The 25518-nt window shown below is 42.9% G+C and overlaps 1 protein-coding gene across 1 annotated transcript; it reads left to right on the forward strand.

Moving 5' to 3' along the window:
* The first annotated feature begins 185 nt into the window (after positions 1-185).
* Positions 186-18562, forward strand: LOC112818904 (cytochrome P450 4F6-like). The gene is made up of 11 exons (XM_025865981.2): positions 186-362; positions 2026-2079; positions 2173-2300; positions 3711-3832; positions 4610-4880; positions 5216-5282; positions 5477-5606; positions 14976-15109; positions 15191-15255; positions 15420-15502; positions 15911-18562. Exons 1-11 carry the CDS (start codon positions 245-247, stop codon positions 16086-16088), a joined length of 1350 nt encoding a protein of 449 aa, XP_025721766.2. The 5' UTR covers positions 186-244; the 3' UTR covers positions 16089-18562.
* The last annotated feature ends 6956 nt before the right edge of the window (positions 18563-25518 follow it).

The following is a 25518-nucleotide window of genomic DNA, read 5'->3' on the forward strand; positions in this document are numbered from 1 at the left end:
ATAGATAGATAGACACATGAAAGACCAACAGACCAACAGAAGGAAGCTGACTTAGTGAGATATAGAAGTGTAGACTAATAATGCGGGCAGAAGGGGGAAGTGGGGGAGGGGGTTTGGTGGGTGGAGGGTTGCAATGGGCAGTTGTGAGCTTCTTGGTTCTCCTGCTTGACCTGGCTTCATCCTCCCACCCATCCTTTCCCGGCCCTGCCATCCCCAGGTGAAGAGCAATGAGGAAGGCTTGCGGATGATAGAGGATCTGGGCCACCACTTCCGTGATGTTCACCTCTTGTGGATTGGGCCCTTCTACCCTGTCCTGAGACTCGTCCACCCTACCTTTGTTGCTCCCCTGCTCCAGGCCCCAGGTATCTCTCCCAGAAGCCCCAACCTAGCCACTCCCCTGCCCCTGCTCCCAGTTTCCCACCCCTGGACAGACCAGGTTGAGCAGGGAAATGGGCAATGTTGACGGAGACCCGCCATTAACCTGCTGGATGACTCTGGGCAGGTCCCTGGCTCTCTCTGGTTGCCAGTCCCTTTCAGTTTTGAGTGGTGGAAATTCAACACTGTTGGTCTAAGTAAAGAAAGTGAATCTGTTGACTGAAAAATTGAGAGAATGTTGTCTTCAGGCATGGTTGACATGGTTGGATCCAGGTCTTCAAAGAGTGCCACTGGGAATCTATCTTCATCTTGTAGCTCTGTGTTCCTCTCTGACAGCTTCATTCTCATGCTGATAAAGATGAGTCCAAGAAGCTCAGCTCCCGTGGAAATGTGAGCTCATTCTCTGCAGACCCAGAAAAAGTTGCAGGATTCCTTTACATTGGCCTGACCTGGGTCACAGGGAATAGTTCTTCCTCTAGTCACAGAGACTTGATTGCTGAGGCTTAGGGTCATATGCTCAGCTCTGGAACAGAGGATGGGGTGGCATGGCCACTCTCCTAACTACTTGGATTGAGAGTGGAGGAGGAACGAGATGCTAGTTCCAGAAGGGGATGAATGCTGGGCAAGTAGATACCACGGATGTCCATCCACCAGCATCCCCGCTAGGTTGGCATTTCCTGGGTGAGGAAGCCAAGACTCAGGGGGCATAATAACTTCTGAAGGCCACACAGTGTGCTGAAGCTTCCCTCTTCTGTGTATTCTTGCTGCTCTAGCTGCCTCTGCTGGGAGGGACTCTAAGCTGGAAAGGGATTTGGGGTGTGAAGATGGCCAGAGTATTGTGGGGGAAGATCTACCAGACCTCAGGGTGGTCAGCTGTGTCTGGTTGGCCCTGGGGGGCTGGTCTAGAGGCAGAAGGGAGCAGTGGCAGCTCTTTGTGGTGGATGGGCTCATCATCTGAGGGTGGCAGCATCCTTTGGTCTCTTTAAGGGCATAGGAACCCCTTACCTAAGTACTTAATGGCCAGTATGGGGTGGAAGGGGATACTGAGGAAGGCTAAGTCACTCCTGGGCCATGTTTGGGACATTAATAGGACCTTTAAGTCCTGTCTGGGACCATCTGTAGGACACACTGAGGTCGTGTCAGATGGTCTTTGGGTCCATGTCAGAGCATGTTGCGTCCTGTCAATGTGTGTTACGCATGTTGTTTCATGTTAGAACATAGCCCCAACACATGGTGTGGCCATGTCAACTGTTGCAGGAAATGTCAGGGGGCTCTGGGACAGATGAGGTGTCCTAGGTCCCTGTAAAGGCATTTTGTAGAGTGCTGATTTGTGTTCGGGTGTTTTGAACGTGTTGGACCAGGTAGGAGCCATGTCAAGGCATGTTGGGGTGTGTTGTGCCATGTTAGGGTGCATCTAAGTACATCTAAGTGTGTCTGCAGGCTCTGCCTTTGTTCTGCTCTGTGCCACAGCCTGGTCTGGTCCCCCTTCATCTACCCACTCCTCTCTGTTTTCTCTGCCCTTGTTCCCATTCCTGCTATACTGGGCTTAAAGGGGGTATGCAGACCCCTGATTGGGATCCTCCACCTCCCAACAAAAAGCCCCTCCCCACCTCTTCTGCATGGCCCCTGATGGTCTATCTCTTGTGTCAGCCACCATCATACCCAAGGATATGTTTTTCTACAACCTGCTGAAGCCCTGGCTGGGTGAGTAACTGTGGATGAAGGGGGTTGGGGACAATCTTGGGGTCTCAGGGGAAGGCACTGCCCTTGTCCATTCCTTGTGACTGCCTCTACTAGGGGATGGGCTCCTGCTGAGTGCTGGTGACAAGTGGAGCCACCACCGCCGTTTGCTGACACCTGCCTTCCACTTTGAAATCTTGAAACCCTATGTGAAGATTTTCAACAAAAGCGCAGGCATCATGCATGTGAGTTCCTTAAATCCAGGGTCCCAGCTGGAGCTCTGGGAAAAGGGGAGTAGCCTCAGACACATATGATCTGGAGTCCTGGCTTGGCTGGATGGCTTTAGGGCCATTCTTTTTCCTTTTTAAGCCTCAGTTTCCCCATCTGTAAAATGGGGGAGGGGATAAGCCATTCTTAAAGGGTGGTCAAGATGAGGTAATGGAATCATGATCCTGGCACTTAGTAGGTGTTCAGAAGGTTTTAGTTTCTAGTCTGCCTCACTGAAACTCTGTAAAATTCAAGACACTAATGATGAAGATTGTATAATAGCTCTTTCTGCATAGCATTCCACCTTAAAATTCACTGGTTTGAAAGAATGTTTGTTGTTGCTCCCAAGATGATGAGTCAGTAGAGTAGTTCTTATCTTGGCTGGAATCACTCACATGTCTGTGGTCATGGCTGGGTTTGGGAGACAGCTCTGCTCGTCCAGGCTCAGCTCTGCTGCATGTTTGGGCCACTGGTCGAGGATGGCTTTGGTGGAACAACTGGATTCCTGCATTTGTCCCTCATCCTCCATAGGCTAGCCTGAGCTTGATCACATGGTGGAGGCTCCAAGAGAAAGAAGAGAAACATGCAGTACCTCTTGAATTTTAGTTTCAGAACAGGCAACTATGACCTCCACCTTCTGTTGGCCAAACAAGTCCCACGTCCAGCTCAAGAGCTGGAGAAAGAGGTTCTACCTCCTAATGGAAGACCTGCAAAACCTCATTGCAAAGGGTGAAGGTATAGGGAAGGACAAAGGAATGGGGACATTTTTGCAGCAGTCACCTACCACTATGATAATGATGAAGATGAGGATGGTAGCTAACAGTTATTTAGCACTTGCTGTATACCAGAAATAATGCACCAGTTCTATTGCATATGTTGTCTAATTTAATTTTCACAACCATATGAGGTAGAGATGATTATTATTGCTTCATTACACGTGATGAAATTGAGGTTGAGAGAGGTTAGAGAGCTTGCCCATGTTCAGCTAGCAAGTGAGCTAATAAGTGGAGCTGGGATTCCAACCTGATTTGTCTGACACCAAAGCAAGTCATCTTAACTCTTACTGAAGCTTTGACAGGTAGATCCCAGTAAGTTTTGACAGGAGGAAGACAATGAATTGACCAAGACCAAAAAGAGTATAGGAGGCAGAGCCAAGATTTGAACTCAGGTCTCCTGACTCCCAGCCGTGGGGTCTTTTTTTTTTTTTTAATGGATTCTTAATAGTAACAGTTTCTACTCCCTCCCAAGCCTGGTCTTTCCTGGAGATGGGTACCTGGGGGGGAGGATCAGAAGGCTGGGTCTGGGGGAGTCCATCTTGGTGGCTGGGGCTGAGGAGGAGCTCAGGGGAGGCAGGTCCCAACCCCGGATTTGCCCCTTTCTGTGTCCAGGCCAAGTGGCAGTGCCTGGCCTTGGAAGGCAGCACCCATCTAGACATGTTTGAGCACATCAGCCTCATGACCCTGGACAGTCTGCAAAAATGTGTCTTCAGTTTTGACAGCAATTGCCAGGAGTGAGTCTCTGCCCTGGGCATGGGAACATGAGCCATAGACCCAAGGGAGTAGATGGGGAATGGAGGACTGGTCAGCACAATCAGAAGGGACTTCCTGGAGGAGATGGATCAGAGCTAGACATTGAAGGACAAGGAAGGGAAAGAGAAAGAGTGATCCTTTCAGGTAGGTAGAAATGTTTGATAAAGGCCATGGGGCCACAGTGAGCAAAGCATGTGCCACAGTGAGGAGCCACCTTGGGAATGAGGTTGGAGGGCTTGGCAGGGGCTTTATCTTAAGGACCTTCAAAATCCAGACAAAGGCATATGAACTTTATCCTGAGGTTTCCAGGGAGGCATGGAAGGTGTTTGAATAGATGAAGGTCATGGTCAAAGCTGTTCTTGGACATCTGACTCTAAAGAAGACCAGCTGTCATATAGACACAGAATTCAAGGGGACCATGGAGAGGAGAAGGCTTGAATTTGTTGGAGGAAATGGGGCAGATTTGGGAGAAACTAAGAAAGAAAGGGCAGGGTCAGATATTGTGTAGGAAAGAGGGGAGACGAGCATGATGCCCAAGCTCTGTCCTGGGGTCTGGGACATGAGGCCGTTCATAAAGGTGGGATGTAGAGGGAGAAGCACGCCTGGAGAACACTTTGTTTTGAATAAAGTCCAGGGGGCTATGATGAGCAAAGCATGTGCCACAGTGCTTCTGGGTTTCTGGTTGGAAGGTGCTCTTAGGGTTTCATGTGGGTTAAGAAGCTGTTTCTTAAGGTTCTCTCTCTGGCCTGGCCCTGCAGGAGTCCCAGTGAATATATTGCTGCCATCTTGGAGCTCAGTGCCCTTGTGGTGAAACGGCAGGAGCAGATCTTCCTGCACATGGACTTCCTGTACAATCTCACCCCCAATGGGTGGCGCTTCCGCAGGGCCTGCAACCTGGTGCACAACTTCACAGATGCTGTCATCCAGGAGCGGCGCCGTGCCCTCATTAGTGGGGGTTCCCATGACTTCCTCAAGGCCAAGGCTAAGGCCAAGACTTTGGACTTCATTGATGTGCTCCTGCTGGCCAAGGTGGGCTTCCCTGGGATCAGAATTAAAGAGATAGAATGGACCTTGACTTCAAATGTCACATGGAAGAACTTGGACTTGACCCACAGGGTACTGGGCAACCATGGAAGGTGCTTGAGGAAGGGAGAGATGGGTCAGGGATATGTTTTGACTCTGTAGAAGGCTGCCTGAAAGGGATAAATAAAAGGCTGGAGACCAGGGAGGAGACCTGTGGGGTGGGCTCTAGAGATGATGAGGGACAGATCCTGCTTTGTTGTTGGAGCGTGAGGGACTGTTTCAGATTAGACTTAGACACCCTCAGAGCTGGTGTGATTCAAGAGGTCTTGCCCTTTCTCCAGGATGAAGATGGAAAACAATTGTCAGATGAGGACATCCGAGCTGAGGCTGATACCTTCATGTTTGAGGGTGAGCATCCCAGTGTGGGACTATGGGTCAGGGGCAGGGGTCTGTCCAGTCCCAGGAACTTGGTAGGTAGGCCCTGGACCACCCCATCCCACCCCATCCTCCCCATCCACCCTTGAGGGCCTTAATTAAAGGCGCTGTCCACCCTCTGGTGCTGAACAAGCCCAGAGATGCAAGCCTGTCTGGCTGCCTCTCAGGCCATGACACCACAGCCAGTGGCCTCTCCTGGGTCCTGTACAACCTTGCAAAGCACCCAGAGTACCAGGAGCGCTGTCGGCAGGAGGTGCAAGAGCTCCTGAGGGACCGTGAGCCTCAAGAGATTGAATGGTGAGTACAGGTCATCATGGTTTGTTCCTGAACCCCTCTCATTGGCTCTGCTCCCAAGCTGGGGAGAGGAAATAACTTTTTGTTAATTCTGTCATTATTGTTTCCTGGGAATAGGAGCAGAGCCTAGAGGCAGGTTGGCACACAGCCTGGAGAGCAGGGAAAGCTTGCAGGCTTATGCAACAGAAAGATCTGAGTGTCCACATTTATTGCCCTGCTTACTTGCTATGTGACTTTAATAAAATCAGTTTCCTATTCTGAATACCACTTTTCTCCTCTGTAAGTGGGGGTGGGGCAGGGAATCTTTTCTACAGGGCTGCTTGGTGAACTGTGACAGTGTGTTTAGAACAGATGCCATCCAGCATGTGTTCAGTAAATGAACTTCTCCCCTCCCTTGCTTTTCTGTCTGAAGTTGCACGTTTTCCCCAAAGATCCTTACTCCCTTTAATTTTTGCTTTTATATCTAATTCCCACCTAACAATCTATTGCAGGGAGTCACAAGAGGTTTTGGGGGGTGGAAATTTACCCATCTCTTTGTTCAGTAAACGTGTCCACACTGCTTGCCCTCTCCCAACTCCATGTCTAGTCCCATTCGAGTCTTACCTGGGCAAGGCTTGCCCTCTCCCAACTCCATGTCTAGTCCCATTCGAGTATTACCTGGGCAAGGCTGGGGCAGTTAGGAAAGAAGGTGGGTGAAGCTGGGTAGTGAAGCAGAAAGAGTAAGAGTTTGACTTCCTCTTTGCCGATTCGGATGCCTTTTATTTCTTTTTGTTGTCTGATTGCTGTGGCTAGGACTTCTAATACTCTGTTGAATAGCAGTGGTGATAGTGGACATCCCTGCTGTGTTCCTGACCTTAGGGGGAAAGCTCTCAGTTTTTCCCCATTGAGAATGATATTCTCTGGGGGTTTTTCATAGATGGCTTTTATGATATTGAGGTATGTACCCTCTATCCCTATACTCTGAAGAGTTTTGATCAAGAAAGGATGTTGTATTTTGTCAAATGCTTTTTCTGCATCTATTGAGAGGATCATATGGTTCTTGTTCTTTCTTTTATTAATGTATTGTATCATATTGATTGATTTGCGGATGTTGAACCAACCTTGCAGCCCAGGAATAAATCCCACTTGGTCGTGGTGAATAATTCTTTAAATGTACTGTTGGATCCTATTGGCTAGTATTTTGGTGAGAATTTTTGCATCCATGTTCATCAAGGATATTGGTCTGTAGTTCTCCTTTTTGATGGGATCTTTGTCTGGTTTTGGGATCAAGGTAATGGTGGCCTCATAAAATGAGTTTGGATGTTTTCTTTCCATTTCCAGTTTTTGGAACAGTTTCAGAAGAATAGGTATTAATTCTTAAATGTTTGATAGAATTCCCCTGGGAAGTCATCTGGCCCTGGGCTCTTGTTTGTTGGGAGATTTTTGGTGACTGCTTCAATTTCTTTAGTGGTTATAGGTCTGTTCAGGTTTTCTATTTCTTCCCGATTCAGTTTTGGTAGTTGATACATCTCTGGGAATGCATCCATTTCTTCTAGATTATCTAATTTGCTGGCATAGAGTTGCTCATAATATGTTCTTATAATTATTTGTATTTCTTTGGTGTTGGTTGTGATCTCTCCTCTTTCATTCATGATTTTATTTATTTGGGTCATTCTCTTTTGTTTCTGATAAGTCTGGCCAGGGGTTTATCAATTTTATTAATTCTTTCAAAGAACCAGCTCCTAGTTTCATTGATCTGTTCTACTGTTCTTTTGGTTTCTATTTCATTGATTTCTGCTCTGATCTTTACTATTTCTCTGCTTCTTCTGGGTTTAGGCTTTATTTGCTGTTCTTTCTCCAGCTCCATTAGGTGTAGGGTTAAGTTGTGTATTTGAGACCTTTCTTGTTTCTTGAGAAAGGCTTGTGTTGCTATATACTTCCCTCTTAGGACTGCCTTTGCTGCATCCCAAAGATTTTGAACAGTTGTGTTTTCATTTTCATTTGTTTCCATGAATTTTTTAAATACTTCTTTAATTTCCTGGTTGACCCATTCATTCTTTAGTAGGATGCTCTTTAGCTTCCATGTATTTGAGTTCTTTCTGACTTTCCTTTTATGATTGAGTTCTAATTTCAAAGCATTGTCATCCGAAAATAAGCAGGGAATGATCCCGATCTTTTGGTACTAGTTCAGACCTGATTTGTGACCTAGGATGTGATCTATTCTGGAGAATGTTCCATGGGCACTAGAGGAGAATGTGTATTCTGTTGCTTTGGAATGGAATGTTCTGAATATATCTGTGTGATACATTTGGTCCAGTGTGTCATTTAAAGCCCTTGTTGATATTCTGCTTAGATGATCTGTCCATTTCAGTGAGGGAGGCGTTAACGACCCTTACTATTATTGTATTATTGTCGATGTGTTTCTTTGATTTTGTTATTAATTGGCTTATGTAATTGGCTCTTCCTATGTGAGGGGCATGAATATTTACAATTGTTAGATCTTCTTGTTGGATAGACCCTTTAAGTATGATGTAGTGTCCTTCCTCATCTCTTATTATAGTCCTTGGTTTAAAATCTAATTTGTCTGATATAAGGATCACCATCCCAGCTTTCTTTCAATGTCCATTAGCATGGTAAATGGTTTTCCACACCCTCACTTTCAATCTGAAGGTGTCTTTGGGTCTAAAATGAGTTTCTTGTAGACAGCATATTGATGGGTCTTGTTTTGTTTTTATCCAATCTGATAGCCTGTGTCTTTTGATTGGGGCATTTAGCCCATTTACATTCAGGATAACTATTGAAAGATAGGAATTTAGTGCCATTGTATTGCCTGTAAGGTGACTGTTACTGTATAGTGTCTGTGTTCCTTTCTGGTCTATGTTACTTTTAGGCTCTCTCTTTGCTTAGAGGGCCCCTTTCAATATTTCTTGTAGGGCTGGCTTCATGTTTGCAAATTCCTTTAGTTTTTGTTTGTCCTGGAAGCTTTTTATCTCTCCTTCTATTTTCAATGACAGTCTAGCTGGATATAGTATTCTTGGCTGCATATTTTTCTCATTTAGTGCTCTGAATATATCATGCCAGTCCTTTCTGGCCTGCCTGGTCTCTGTGGATAGGTCTGTCGCCAATCTAATGTTTCTACCATTGTAGGTTACAGATCTTTTGTCCTGAGCTGCTTTCAGGATTTTCTCTTTGTCTCTGAGACTCATAAGTTTTACTATTAGATGTCAGGTTGTTCACCTATTTTTATTGATTTTGAGAGGGGCTCTCTGTGCCTCCTGGATTTTGATGCCTGTTTCTTTCCCCAAATTAGGGAAATTCTCTACTATAATTTGCTCCAATATACCTTCTGCCCCCCTCTCTCTTTCTTCTTCTTCTGGGATCCCAATTATTCTAGTATTGTTTCATCTTATGGTATCACTTATCTCTCGAATTCTGCCCTCGTGATCCTGTAGTTGTTTATCTCTCTTTTTCTCAGCTTCTTTATTTTCCATCATTTGGTCTTCTATATCACTAATTCTCTCTTCTGCCTCATTTATCCTAGCAGTTAGTGCCTCCATTTTTGATTGCACCTCATTAATAGCCTTTTTGATTTCAACTTGGTTAGATTTTAGTTCTTTTATTTCTCCAGAAAGGGTTTCTCTAATAACTTCCATGCTTTTTTCAAGCCCAGCTAGTATCTTTAAAATCATCATTCTGAACTCTAATTCTGACATCTTACTAATGTCCGTATTGATTAGGTCCCAGGCAGTTGGTACTGCCTCTTGTTCTTTTTTTTTGAGGTGATTTTTTTCCATCTTGTCATTTTGTCCAGAGGAGAATAGATGAATGAGAGAACAAAATGCTAACAGGGTAACAACGACCCAGGAAAATATACACTAAACAAATCAGAAGAGACCAGAGCTCCTACCATTATCACAGCATGGTGATTGAGGGGAAACTCCCAACTCCTGGCTTCTCTCTTCCAGAAAGTGGTCGCTTTTCTCTTCAGAGAGTTGCTGCTATTCTTTTCTTCGATCTCCTGTTGAATTCGTAGGTCTTCAGAATGGTTTGATCCCTTTATAGCTGAATTCCTGGGACCAGAAGAAATTTAGGTCTCCTACTCCTCTGCCATCTTGCTCCTCCCCACTCAATTCAAATTCTGAAAAGTCAGATATTCTTTTTTTTTAATTTTTTATTGTTAAGTTAATCACCATATATTACATCATTAGTTTTTGATGTAGTGTTCCATGATTCATTGTTTGTTCATAACACCCAGTGCTCCATGCAGAATGTGCCCTCTTTAATACCCATCACCAGGCTAACCCATCCCCCTACCCTCCTCCCCTCTAGAACCCTCAGTTTGTTTTTCAGAGTCCATCATCTCTCATGGTTCATCTCCCCCTCTGACTTACTCCCCTTCATTCTTCCTCTCCTGTTATCTTCTTCTTTTTCTTTTTTCTTAAAATATGTTGTGTTATTTGTTTCAGAAGTACAGATCTGTGATTCAACAGTCTTGCACAATTCACAGCGCTCACTATAGCACATACCCTCCCCAATGTCTATCACCTAGCCACCCCATCCCTCCCACCCCCAACCACTCCAGTAACACTGTTTGTTTCCTGAGATTAAGAATTCCTCATATCAGTGAGGTCATATGATACATGTCTTTCTCTGATTGTGAAAAGTCAGATATTCTTATTAAAAATATCTGTAGCTACAGGGGCAAACTGGAGGTGGTGAGCTGGAGCCTGGGGGCCAGGGGGTAGATTTGGGGCCAAGGGCTGAAGGATGCCGAGGAGATGTTGGACCGAACACTTTGGAGGTAGTGCCCTCAACTTCAAGGCTTTGCTCAGCAGAGAAGTTCTGTGAAGTGGAGAAGTGTTTTTGTGCTTCTCCCAACTTCAAACAATTATACGCTTGGTAAAAATTTAAGCAGTATGAATTGGTTTACAATGGATATAAGCCTTTGTCTTTTTTTCTTTCTCAGCTCTATTGAGATATAGTTGACATATAATACTGTGTAAGTTTAAGGTGTAGAACACAGGATTTGATATATATTGCAAGATGAGTAAAAGGTTAAACTCTTCTATTATTTCACATAAGCCTCTGTCTTATGCCAGCACCCCGATCCCATCCCAACCTTTGATAGTTTCCTGTGTCCTTCCAATGTTCAGTCTATGCCCACATGTATCTGTCCACCATCTCTTTGCTCATTCAGTTTTCTTTCTACAACTGAGAATATACATGGAACATTCAGGCATGCACGTTGACAATATAATTTCCAGATCTTTCATTTCTTTTCAGGATACAAATTTTGAGAAATTAATTTGAATTACAAAATCAATAATGGGAAGAAGACTTTTTATTTTTTCTTGCACAAAATGAAACACTATGGAGAAGTTAGGTTCATCTTTGTTGCCCTCCCCCAAACATATCAATCCCCTGTCTCCTGAGGGGCTTCTTTTTTTAAAAATTTTTTTATTGTCATGTTAATCACCATACATTACATCATTAGCTTTTGATATAGTGTTCCATGATTCATTGTTTGTGCATAACACCCAGTGCTCCATGCAGAATGTGCCCTCTTTAATACCCATCACCAGGCTAACCCATCCCCCCACCCCTCCCCTCTAGAACCCTCAGTTTGTTTTTCAGAGTCCATCGTCTCTTATGGTTCGTCTCCCCCTCCAACTTACTCCCCTTCATTCTTCCCCTCCTGAGGGGTTTCTAGGGACATCAATTTGTCATATGTCCTTTCAGACTTTTCTGAAATTCTTAGAGATATATATTTATATAATTATTATAGTTTAATAGAAATACATGCCCACACATTTAGTCACTTGTTTTGTTCACTCAATATTATGTCTTAGAGCTCCTTTCTGAGTCCTATATAGGATTGCATAAATTATTCATCTCACCCCTCTGTTGGGGACATTTATGAGAAGATTTGTAGTTATGATAGATATTGGTGAACTGCCTTTCAGCATCTCTGTACTGATTTACCTCGCAGTGTGTGTCAGGACTAGTGAGCCCTATTTCCTCCTTTTTGATAGCTGTATAGTATTCCATCACATCGATGTACTATGATTTATCTAAACATTCCTGTCAATGGACATTTGTAGTTTGGGAGCTTTTGCTATAATAAACATGATGTAGCAAACATCCATGTACACTGATTTTTGCTCACATGTGTGGATGTCTCTCCAGAACAAATTTCTAAAAGTGGCGTTGCTGAATCAAAGACCATTTGAGTTTTCATAATTTAATTAGCTCTTGGCAAATCAACTCCTACAGATGTCTTTTCAGAGTGCCAATTTCCTCACATCCTCACTGACAGTGTGTGTTATGAAACTTTACAACTTTTGCCAAGCTGGTAAGTGAATAAAATACTTTGTTATTCTAATGAACATCACTTTAAGTATGGGTAAAACTGAGCACATTTTCACATGTTTATGAACCATGAATATTTCTTCTTCTGCAAAGCATCAGTTTGCATAATTTGTCCTTTTTACCTTGAGTTTTTTTGTTTTTTTCTTACCGATTTATAAGGACTCTTTAAAGAGAATTAATTTCTTTTCTGTTATGCAAAAATTATTTCCCAGGATGTCTTTTGACTTTATTTTGGTTTTCATTCATTTCTTTGTAATCACATTTATTAGCTTTTTTTTTAAGATTTTATTTATTTATTTGACAGAGAGAGACACAGTGAGAGAGGGAACACAAGTAGGGGAGAGGGAAAAGCAGGCTTCCCACGGAGCAGGGAGCCCGATGCGGGACCCCATCCCAGGACCCTGGGATAATGACCTGAGCCGAAGCAGACGCTTAACCGACTGAGCCACCCAGGTGCCCCTTATTGGCTTTTTTATAGCTTCTGTTTTTTTTTTTTAATGCTTGGAAAAGCTCTTCACAACTCTAATGCTAAACTATAAAACTTGTTTATTTTCTTCTAATGGATTTATTTATTGAAAAATGTTATTGAACCTAAATTTTATTTAATATTTTTATTATTATTTCTTACGTTTAATCTTTCTTCCATATTAAATCCATACTGGTATAAGTGCTGAAGTAGGAATCTATTTTTTTCTCCAAATGGCTAATTATTTCAACAGAATTTGATACATAGTTTGTATTTGTCTTAGGATTTTAAATAATAGCAGCTTTACAATAAACTAAATTTGTTCATATATTAGGGTTTATTTCTGGACTCCATTCTGTACTATCTATTTATATATTCATACATAAGCACTAAGCAGTCTTCATTATCATATTAAAAACATTTTCATACTTGATAAAGTTGGTTCTATCTTATTACTTTGCATTTACATTTTTTCTTGCATTTTTATTTTTTTCATTTGAACACTATGATTGGATTGGGTAGTTTGAAAAATACTCTTGACAGTTTTAATCTCTTAGTTATTTGGGCATCAGGTGTCAAGGATGAAGTTAACCGTGGCCGTTTATTCATGACTAATTATCATCATTTTTTTGGGCAATACTTATTCCCATTCAGTCCAATTCTCTACTTCCAGCACTCCACCAATATGATTTTAGAGCATTCAATCGACTTTTATTTGCATAATTTGTTGTTTTGGGTAGATGTATTTTAAAATTCACAGATATGTGTTATATCACAGATCTCCTGCTTGCTCTTACTTTTTTCAGAAACAGCACTATGACTTTATTAGAAATCCCTGGTTCTATGTTATGTTTAGGTTATTGCTTTGAACTGTCATATAGAATGTCTCTCTACAATCCTTTAGAGTTGAATATCCAGGAGGTTTCCATCTCATTACTGCAATGAACATCTTGGTGTGCGTGTCTTTATCTACCTGTCTGAGAATTTCTCTGGGTTCTATGCCCCAGGAGCCAGGTTGGTAGGTCATAAAACACACATTGCCTTTCCTTGACCACACTGATGCCTTCTAGAGTGGTGGCTCATGTTCATACTGTCACTATCAACGCATGAGGTCTCTCTACCCCTGTGCCTCAGCTACTTAATCCTCACCATCACCCATCTTGTTAATTCTCCCCTCAAATAGATGTGAGGTAATATCTCATTACTAGATAATTTCCATTTCTCTCATAACTGGCAACTTTGAGCTTCTCTTCATGTTTTAAATCTCTGAGTTTGAGCTCCCATGAATTCTTAGATCATGTCCTTTGTCTGCTTATCTCTTGAGTCCCTGTCATCTCTCTTGTTGATTTGCAGGAAGTCCTTGTATATTCAAGATATCGTTCTAGATCCATATATTTAGTGCAGATAATCTTCTGTAAATCTCTCATCTGAATGTTAATTTGGTCCAAGGTGTCTTTGTTAAACAGAAATCCTTAATTCTGTGCAATAGTTTTCCTTTTTTTCCCCCCTGTCTTCCAGTTTATGTTTTGGGGGTTTTAAGAATTCCTTCCTACTCATAGGTCCCAAAGATGTCATCTATGTAATATCTTCTTTAACTTTATGGTTTTACCTTTCAAGTATAAGAGAAGACTCCATCTTCATGTAGAGTGCATGATAATCCAGTTCTTTTTATTTCCACATCATCAGTTGTCTGAACCATCCATTGTTCAGGGATTGTGGGGCCTCCTTTACCAGATGCTACGTTTTCAACTATTCATGTGCCGGTCTCCGAGCTCTCAATCCTATCCCATGGGTCTGTTTTCCTGTTCTTGCAACAGTGCTGTGCTGTTATTTTATTTTATTTTATTATTACCATACTTTTATAATAGGTCTTAATATTTGGTAGATGAATTCTCTTTCTTCGATCTTTTATTTTTAAATTGACATAGCTCTTTTTTTCTTTGTTATGTTAGTCACCATACAGTACATCATTAGTTTTTGATGCAGGGTTCCATGATTCATTGTTGGTGTATAACATCCAGTGCTCTATGCAATACGTGCCCTCCTTAATACCTGACATAGCTCTTGAAGTTTTTTTTCAAATTGAATAAGATTACTGAGTTCAAAACAACAACAACAACTTGATTTTCCTGGATTGCCTTGAATATATCAATTAACTTACAAAGAATCTACACCTTTATAATATTAGGCCATCCCACCTTAGAGTGTGGGTCTTATTTGTTCAAATAACCTGTTAAGTCCAGTATATATATTTTTTCCTTTTCAGCTAATTGTATACCTTAAAAAACTTTCTTATGCAAATGTATTAACACTTTTAAGGATACCCCGTGAATGTTGTGCTTTGCTCAGAAATGCTTCTAAAAATACTAGGCTAAATTTCCTTCTAGTGACTTTTGTGTTTTTGATTTTCTAATGCTTAAATCTTTGGCCCATCTGGAATTTATTTTGGTATAGAAGTGAGGGTCAGAGCAAGGTGGGGAGAGAGTCTCCAGGGGCAGCAGGATGGCTGGGGGAGTCTTTGATTCGATCCCTGGATAATTGTTGGGGGGCTTCCTTAGGGATGATCTGGCCCAGTTGCCCTTCCTGACCATGTGCATCAAGGAGAGTCTGAGGCTGCACCCCCCCGTTACAGTCATTGCCCGCCGCTGTACCCACGACGTCGGGCTCCCTGACGGCCGGATCATCCCCAAAGGTGTCCACAGCATCAGGGGGAGGAGGGTGGCGGTCCCATCCGCTGAGACCTTATCCTGACTGTTTCTCTTCTCCCCCATAGGGAGCATCTGTGTCATCAGCATCTTTGGGATTCATCACAACCCGTCTATCTGGCCGGACCCTGAGGTGCTTCCCTCCCTCTTCTCCATCCGGCGACCCGACCAGGGGGCGGGGTCCTGACCAGGGAAGTCAGACACTGCCCCTCCACTGTATCCACATCTGTCTTTTCTAGCCTTGTCTGGGTATCTTGAGAAACCCCACCCAGCAGCCCTGCCTCTCTCTGCTCCCAGGTATACAATCCCTTCCGCTTCGATCCAGAAATCCCCCAGAAGAGGTCTCCCCTGGCTTTTATTCCCTTCTCCGCGGGGCCCAGGTGAGCGCAGCAGGCATCCCAGGTGGGAATGTCGTGGTGAGGGCAGGGATCTGGGACTGAGAACCCAGACATGGCTGTGGGGGCAGGAAAGGGGGGAAATTGAGGATGGCTCTCCTTCTCTCCCCTCTTCCAGAGGTTAGAGGTAAGGGTCTGGGGAGTGGAGGTTGGGTGGGTCTAACAGGGGCTCCTCAGTGTGGGCAGAGCCCCTTCCCCCTGTCTGCTCGCCTGAGTTCAGGGCTGGGGTCTGGGCCAACCTCAGGGGATAGGCAAGCCCACATGGGGGTCCCAGACATGGGTTAGCCCTCTTCTGGATCCCTGCGGGCAGGGCTGGGGGTCTTGGGCCAGGTTCTGGGCGCGTTGGGACCTGCTGGGTCCCTGGCGAGTCAGAGACGCCACTTCTGCCCGCAGGAACTGCATTGGGCAGACGTTCGCCATGACTGAGATGAAGGTGGTCCTCGCGCTCACGCTGCTGCGCTTCCGGTTCCTGCCAGACGAGGAGGAGCCGCGCCGGAAGCCGGAACTCATTCTGCGCGCAGAGGGTGGACTTTGGCTGCGCACGGAGCCGCTGAGCGTGGGGTCCCAGTGATTTTGCGAGCTCCTGGCTTGGGATCCACCCAGAACCTACAGGCCTTGCTTTGTGGATTCCCAGGAATGAAACTTTGCAGTCTCCTCTGCCAGAGCCTCATTGAGAGCTAGCAGGGGTGGGCGAGGCGGGGTGGAGAGGAGGCCCAAGACCCTGAGAGCCTTTCCAGATGACCACAGGCCCCCATGCTGATTGCTGGTTCTACCAGAGCCCAATCAGGGAGTTTATCCTGTAGGCAATAGGGAGCCATGGGAGGTGTTTGAGCAAGAGAGGGACCAGGGTTACGGACTGACTTAAGGGCATGTTTGAGGCTCTGGGTCACAGAGGAGAACCCATAGTGGCACTACACTCTGATCACCCTGACCTCTGTTCCTACCTAATATACCCAAACTTCTCTTACCTCAGAATCCTTCACTATGTCAATAGTTACTATGTTTACTTCAACAAAGCAAATATACTTTATCCTGTGTGCCTAATCATTGCAGTCACTGTATCTGTTATATAGTCAGTTGTTTTTGCTGGTTTTCACTGGTAGGGTCGTCGTTCTTGTGTGCCTGGTTATCTTTGCCTGACTACTGGTTATCATATTTGAAATAAGATTTGCAGAATTTGAAGAAGGTAGCTTTCTCTAAGAAGGAGGTCTTGGAGCCTTGCTGATTGAAGATTATGTTAAATGAAGTTCAAGACTTGTGGTGGCCAAGATCAGGAAGGCAGTTTAAATTCTAGTTGAGATCACACTTACAGGCTCCTCCACTCCTCTCACTCTGAGGGGTGTAGCTTTTTGAGGTCTCCACTTATGTAAGGAGGGTCTTCTCACAATTTCTCTTTCTCATATCACTATAGGCCTTGATTTTTCTCCCCTGACCATGAAGCCATCAAAACAGCTTCACATTTTCCTGACTTGAGAAATGTCTCCAGGGCAAACGTGTAATTGATGTTCATTTAGCTCTAGGCTTCTAGTTCATTTGAGTGGTGTCTTTGTAATTCTTTACTATCTTTTCTGGTCATGTATTCATTTAAGAAATTGGAAAAGTATCCAGCTGTGAGAGTTGTTTTTTAAAAATTGAAAGTTTAATCCAAGTAACCTAGCTTGTCATTAGTGGGAACAGGAAGTCTCAGTTGGAATTTTAATGGTCATGATCCAGTTATTACTCCACTCTTGAATGTATTGAGGGTGAAAGTTGCCTTTAGGTGCACAGATTCCTGGACCACAAAAAAGCTCACATCAGGGCTTGAGGGAGAGGACAGCACATCACCCAGAGACCCTGGAACCTGGGCTAAATGGAGGGAGCTGGTGCACTTTGAAGTTGACTCCCCTAGGGGTGTTCCTTGTATAGGAAGAGGAGTACACATTGGATGCTTTGGTAGTCAACAGGATGGATGGTGTCGGAGACTGCTATGTATCCTGATGTTCCTTTTTGCCTTCCTGTAATCCTTAGGTTTTTGTTAGGTGTATGGCAGGCTGAAATACAGATAGCATTTGAAAACTTTTCTTGAAACTAGATTGGCTAAATGAGTATGCCCTGTCCCATGTGGAAAAGTTAAAGAGTACCTGGTAATTCTGGAAACTCTGCTGGAGAGAAAGCTGGACATTCTCTGTTGAGTTTCCCCTTTCTTCTTCTCTGTTTCTTGGGGTGGTGTGGGTAGCTGGAGCTCCCTCTTGGATTAAGAGGACAAGACCACTCTTTAGGAAAGGTGGGGCAGATAACTAAATGCAGTGAGGGTCCGATGACCCTGATCCAGCGCACCTTGGAGTTGTATTACCAAGATCACAATCCCAGTCTGCTATTTCCTAGCTGTGTGGGTTGGGGAAAATTGTTGATCTCTCTGAGCCTCAGTTCCGTTACCATATAGTAATAGCCACCTTACTACACTGATGGGGAGATTGCATAAGCAAGCATGTGCAACATCACTGAGTCAATATCTGGTAAGCATCAGTAGTCAGTGAGGGTTAATTTGTTCCCTTCTGTCATCTTTTTGCATCACGTTCTGAAATTTAAAAAGCTTTAATCACAGAAGTTAAATTTAAGTATTGGTGAATGTGGCAACCTTCTGTTGAAGAAAACTATCATTAGAAGACCCAGTTAGTTGTAAATATCCATAGTTACCTCAGAGAAACTCCAAAGGCCTTTGATGGCAAGCTGGTCTTGGAGCTAGGAACTGGAAAAAAAAAAGATTTTTTTCCCCCTTGAGAGGCATGAACCTGCCTTCATTTTTGCTTAAATGTTTCAAGATGTGGAGATCATGTGCGTCCCAATAGTGAGGTGGGGAGTTGAACCGCTTCCTTCAGCACCTGGAACAGTGGCTGCCCCTGGACTCCTTCCTCTCAGGCTGTAGGAGCACCCCTCTGGGGTACAGTGTCTAGGACCTCAAAACTTTTCTGAGGCCCACAGATTGGGGGCCCTGGAGGCTTACAGACTGCAAAATATGACAGGAACGTTGCAACATGAAATGAATAAATATTTAATGTATTGTAAGCTGAAAATCACATGTGTTTTTCTTTGCCAAGTTCTTAATTAAAATATTGTTCGTATTCCCAAAATGATATGTCTTCATAGGAGAAAACACAAAGAAGAAAAAGTAAGAAATAAAAATCATTCTATATCCATAATTCACACATATCAAAATAATCATAGTTCATATTTTCTCACATATACATCCAGTTTTTATTAATATATATAATCTTTATACAAGTAAAACAATGTTATTTACATCTAAATGTATTATATTTACATGTAATTTTCTGTTTAAAAATGCTGTTTTACTGGCTAATAAGCACATGAAAAAATGCAACATCATTGGTCATTAGGGAAATGCAAAACAGTGCTTCATGTGATACCACTTCATACCCACGAGGATAGCAAGAGTCTGAAAAAGGGAAAATAAGAGGTTTGGTGAAGATGTGGTGTAGTTGGAACCCTGACCCATTACCGGTGGGAACGTAAAATGGTGCAGCCCCTGTGCAAAACATTTGGTGTTTCCTCAATAAATTAGACATAGAACTATCATATGAGGCACTGATCCCACGCTGAGGTATATACCCCAAAGAATTGAAAACAGGTGTTCAAACAAAAGCTTGTACACAAGTTCATCGTGGCACTATTCACAACTGTCAAAAGTTGGATATTTGGGAAACAATCCAAATATCCATGATCAGATGAATGGATAAACAAAATGTGGTATATCCATAACAAGAATTTTACCGGATTATAAAAAGTAATGAAGCACTGATACATGTTACAACATGGATGAACTTTGAACTTTGAAAACTTTGAACGCTTTGAATACTTTGAATACTGAGTGAAATGTCACATGTTGTATGGTTCCATTATATGTAATGTCCAGGATAGGAAGATCCATAGTTATGGAAAGGAAAGCAGATTGGTGGTCACCAAGGCTGGAGGGTGGGAGGGGCAACTGGCAGGGGAGGAGGTCTCCTTTTTGGGTGATGAAGTGCTCTGGACCTAGTTAGAGGTGGTGGTGGCGCAACACTGTGAATGTACTAAATGCATGAAATTGTACGCTTTATAATGGTTTACATGGTGAATTTTATGTTATGTGCATTTTACCTCAACAACAAAGGATTCTATTTTCTCATATATATTTTTTGTTAATCTGGGTTTTTCAGATAATAATATAATGTGAACATCTTTCCATGACATTGAATCATCTTTCCATGACATAAAATCATCATTTTAGAGTCTTTAAAATCCCTAAGTGTTAAGTTTCAAGCCACTTTTAATTTTTTTTTAAATGGCATTATATTAGAAAATAATTTAAAATTTTGTCTCGGGGGGCACGTGGGTGACTCAGTTGGTTGAGTGTCTGACTCTTGATTTTAGCTCAGGTCATGATCTCAGGGTCGTGGGATCAAGCCCCCTGATGGGCTCCCTGCTTAGCAGGGAGTCTGCTTGACATTCTGTCTCTCCTTCTTCCTCCACCCCTCCCCCTACTCGCATGCTCTCTCTAAATAAATAAATATATAAAATCTTAAAAAAATAAAATTTTGTCTTGCTTTGCAAGAATTCTCTTCATGCACATTGATGGCTTGAGCTATCACTATCAATTATAAATTGAGTTATTCTCAATCAAATAACTTTTTAAAAAAATAATAGACTTTATTGTTAGTACATTTTATTTTTATTTTTTAAAAAATTTACTTATTTATTTTAGAGAGACAGAGTGAGAGAGTGGGGGAGGGGCAGAGGGAAAGAGAAACTCAAGCAGACTCTGCACTGAGTGCAGAGCCCAACATGGGGCTCGATCTCACCACCCAAAGATCAGACCTGAGTGAAACCAAGAGTCAGATGCTTAACTGTGCCACCCTTATTTATTTATTTATTTTTTAAAGTAGGCTCCTCACTGGGCCATGCAGTCCAGTGCAGGGCTTGAACTCAAGACCCTGAGATCAAGACCTGAGCTGAGATCAAGAGTTGGATGCCTAACTGACTGAGCCACCCAGGTGCCCCTGTGCCGTTTTAATTTTACAGAATAATTGAGCACAATAATATAATTCTGTATAGTTCCATATAACCCCCCAACCCCAACACCCAATACAGAATTTGCCCTCAAATAACTTTTGATATTGAAATTTTATTTATATAGTAATAGATACACATACAGTTGAGTAAGATGTGGGTGTAGTTAAACACCTTTCATAGAACGCAAATGACCTGGCAACGCCACACACACTGATGTTTTTGGCCCTATTAACAGCAGTACACCACTGAGAAGGGAGAAGGTAATACTTCAGCTCCCCAGGTAAACACTGATTTCATCCTCTCACCAGTTTTGTGAATTGGAGAGATTAACTCACTTGCTCAAGGTCACTCGGTAAATGATGGAGTGGGGGTGAATTTGATCAGCTTGGCTTAGAGGTGCATCTTAACCTACAAAGGAAGTGATTTTCAAGGTGTGTCTCAGCCCTTGATGCCTCAGATCACCTGGGAACCACTCCAGCCTCACTACATGAGATTCTTTGACAGTGACTAAATTTTTAAATGGAATATTTTTGGCAGGGAATATATTCACTCATGTAAAAAAAATTGCACAGTGAAAAATAATGGTCCTCTGTCCTTCATTTCCCTGGTTTCTTCATCTTTAGGTAAATAACTTTACTTTTCGCATATCCTTTCATAGTACATTTAAGCAAATAATATATGTGCTTAGTTACCCTTTGCCTCATCTTAAATTTATGTATAATTTACAAAAGTGAAATTTGTGCTATTTGGTATACAGGTTTAAGTTTTGGCAAATGCCTGAGTTGTGTAGCCACCACTACCCATGGTCGCTCTTGGGAGTCAAAAATCTCCTTTGACTCACACCACCGGTGACCACTAGTCTACATCCCCCACCTCCAGAGTCTGGCTTCTTTCGCTTAACACAATGCATCTGAGATGCATCCATGTTGCTGTATCAGTATTTTGCTTCTTTTTATTGCTAAGCAATATTCTATCATAGGGATAAGCCAGTTGAAAAACATATGGATTGTTTCTAATTTGGGGCAATTATGAAAAAAACTACTATGAATATATGTGTGCAAGTGTTCATTGCTCCTGGAGTGGGATGGTTGGGCCATCTTATACGCGTACATTTGACATTAAACGAAATGATCATGCTCTTTCCAGAGTGTCCAGCATTTTAAACTACAATCAGTAATGCATGAGGGGTCTAATTGTGCCACATACTCACTGGCACTTGGTATTGTCAATTCTTCCCCCAGCCATCCTTACGAGTGTGTGATATTTCACTGTGGTTTTAGTTTGCATTTTTTAAATGATTAATGATGTTGGACATTTTTTTTTCACGTGCCTATTTGCCATCCATTTACCTTCTTTGGTGAAGTGCCTGCTTGAATCTTTTGCCTGTTAATTTTCCTTGTGTTGTCTGCCTTCTTGTTTCTGGATTTTGAGATTCTTTATGTATTCTGCATATAAGTCCTTTGTCAGATGTGTGATTTGCAAGTCTTTTTTCGCAGGGTGTGGCTGACCTTCTCATTATCTAAATTTCTTCCACAGAGCAAACATTTTTTAAATAAAGTACTAGGTAGCAATAGTTTCATTTTATGGATGATGCTTATGGTGTTGTATATAAGAACTATTTTGTCTGACTCAAGATTAACAAAGATTCTCTTCTATTTTTCCTTCTAAAAGTTTTAGATTTTACATAATTTAGTTCTATGATCCGTATTAAGTTAAATTTTGTGTAAAGTGTGAGGTATGAGTTCACTTTTTTCTTTTCTTTTTTTTTTTGCATGTCCAGTTGTTCTAGTACCGTTTATTGAAGATTATCCTTTGTGCATTGACTTGCCTTGCGTGTTTTTTAAAAAGTCAATTGACCACATTTAGGTGGGTCTACTTCTGGACTCTATTCTCTTCCACTGATTTTGTCTAATCTTTAGCCCATACCACACTGTCATGGTTATTGTTGTTTTATAGTATGTCTTGAAAGGGATAATGTGAATCCTTCCATTACATTTACCTTTTTAAAAAGTTTTTGGCTGTTCTAAGTCTTTTGCATTTTCATGTAAATTTTATAATCAGCTTATCTATTCCTACAAAAAGTCCTGCTGGGACTGGGATTGTGATTTCTTCAAATCTATAAATCAATTTGAAGAGAATTAATATCTTAATAATATTGAGTCTTCTAGTCCATGAATATAGTTTATCTCTCCATTAATTTGGGTCTTCTTGGGTTTCTTTCATCAGTGTTTTAGAGTTTGCATCTCAGAGATCTGGAACATACTTTGTTAGATTTATACCTTGAGTATTTCACTTTCTCTGGTGTATAATATTTAAAAAATGGTATATGAAAATATTTTTTCCAATTGTTTTCCAGTTTTACTGCTACCATAAGCAGATTTGGCATACTTTTTCTGTAAAGGATCATATGGTAAATATTTTAGGCTTTGCACATCCCATTCAGGATCTTTCCCTTCTCTTGCTTCTTCTCCTTTTACAATCCTTTTAAAATATAAAAACACTTCTTGGGGCGCCTGGGTGGCTCAGTCGTTAAGCATCTGCTTTCAGCTCAGGTCATGATCCCGGAGTCCTGGGATTGAGCCCCGCATTGGGCTCCCTGCTCAGCAGGGAGTCTGCTTCTCCCTCTCCCTCTGCTGCTCCCCTTGCTTGTACTCTCTTTCTCGCTATCACTCTCTCTGTGTCAAATAAATAAAAATTTAAAAAAGTTTTAAAATATAAAAACTCTTCTTATCTTATAGACCATGAAAAAATAGGCCACAGGCCAGATTGGGTCCATGGACCATGGTTTGCTGACCCTTGGAATACAGAAATAGAACTTCTATGTTCTATATTCTACGTAGAATATATTCTGTATAGATTTTTGTATATTGATCATGAAATCTGAACCCTACTGGATAACTCCCATTGGAATACAAATAATGCTGTTATTTCATCAATCTTAAAATGTCCCTTCCCTTGATCCACTTTCCCACCAGCTGATGCACCATTTCTTTCCTCCACACCCTTCAAAGTGTGATCTATCTTTGTAGTGTTAGTATCTCTTCTCCCACTACAAACAGGCTTTGGCTAAGGACCGTGATAATGAGTGAATGAGAGATGGGGAGGAAAGGCATGAAGCTCAGGGGTCCCAGGACTCTGCTGCACCTGTGTGTGTAACACTAGCCTGCTGTCACTAACTACGGTGGGTTTCCTTCCTCTCCTGAGTGCGTCGGACGCGCCCTCTGGTGGACAGTTTGGGGACAACAGACTCTAAGGCATCTAGTCTCCATTAGTTCAATATGCGTGTGGGTGACTGTGTGTGTCTGCTTTAAGTGTATGTGTGACTGTGTATGCGTTCAGCTACTGTGTGTACACATGTGTGAGTGTGTGTATGCGAATGTATGCATGTAATTGGGTGTATGCATGTGAATATGTGTGCATATGTGTTTGTGTGTGCATGTGTGTAATTGTGTGTGCACGTGTGGGTGCATAGGCGTTTGTATGTGACTCTGTGTGCGTGTGTAAGGGTATGACTGTGTGTCTTAAAGTCACTAAACCTTGTAACTGTCAGGGACCTAGATGGCTAAGTAAGTGTGAGGTTTTTTTTTTTTTAAGATTTATTTATTTGAGAGAGAGAGAGAGAAAACTGTGCGGTATGCGGGGCGGGGAGGGGAGGCAGAGCCCAAGGTGGGCTGGATCCCAGGACCTTGAGACCATGACCTGAGCTGAAACCAAGAGTCGGAAGCTCAACGGACTGCGCCAGGCAGGTGCCCCTAAGCGTGAGTGTAAGAAGGAGCCCTTGCAAAGGTATGGGCAGGGCCAAGGGAAATTTCCCATCAGGGTTAGTTCAGTGTCCTGGGGGTAGCAAGAGCTGAGAGCTGCCATCAGCCCCAGGTCCATGGGCCCAGAAGTAGCTAGCTATTTCTGGAATCCAGAGGGCTTCGCTGTCATGGAAAGCGCTGTCATGCAAAGTCTCTGCTTTGGCAGATAATGGATGTCATTTTTCTAATATCCTCTGATTGCCTGCAGGTGCGTGCCGGTGCATGCCACTGACCCAGCACCATTTCCTTATTTGACCCAGAGAGGCTGCAGGTAGGTGACCAAAGACTCCTATTGTACCGCAGGGTCTTGACCAGGGTGTGTGTCTGCTCCACATGCCTCCCCAGATGGGGGTTCACTCAGCTCCTCTGCGCCAGGATGGCTCTCTTGCCTGCTGGTTAGGCAGACATCAGGATGGGGGGCGAAATCCTGCCTCTTTCCTTGCAAGCTCTACTGATTTTATTGTGATGTTTTTGGGGTCCCCCTTCCATTGGCTGTTGTATGAGAAATGCCCTTTTACGCTCCACAGGGATGATCTCTGTTGACAGCAACCCACTCGGCCCGAGTGGTGGGGGTGGTCTGACTACTTTTCAGAGCTGGCACCATCCAAAAACTCCTGTCCAGGGGAAGGTGAAGCCAACGATCGTGGGGCCTCAGGACTTTCCTAAAGTTTCCCTTCAGCCTTATTTTTCCAAAGCCAGCTTCTTTGCTCTCCTGGTACTTCTGTCAAGAAGCTGGCAGCTCCAACTTATGTATCTGACCCTTGCCATGCTTCAGGGGCTGGTTGGGTTTCCCGATCTTTATTGTGGTAACTGAAATGTAGCAATTATTTCCAGTTTGAGTATTGGGCCAGATTTCACCACCATGGATCTCCAGCAGGACTGGTTCTGAGTGAAATTGCCTCACTGTCTTTGTTTATCTCAGCATGTCTGAGGAAGGAAGGAAGAATGACACAGTTTTTAGGCCATTGATTACCCCACTCTGTGCTGGGTCTTTACGGTCCTGGTATGGTTTTAGGGGTGGGGAGTGATGTTTATTTGCTGTACACTCCATGTTATTCAGGTTTCTGCTCAGAGGTCACCTCTGCAGGGCAGCCCTTCCTGATTGCCCCTTGGTCACTTGCTAGCATGTCTCCCTGTGTTAATTTCCTTCAT

The sequence above is a fragment of the Callorhinus ursinus genome, unplaced genomic scaffold, assembly GCF_003265705.2.
Source record: "Callorhinus ursinus isolate GAN/ISIS: 27379988/994484 unplaced genomic scaffold, GSC_fseal_2.0 scaffold469, whole genome shotgun sequence".
Classification (NCBI taxonomy): Eukaryota; Metazoa; Chordata; class Mammalia; order Carnivora; family Otariidae; genus Callorhinus; species Callorhinus ursinus.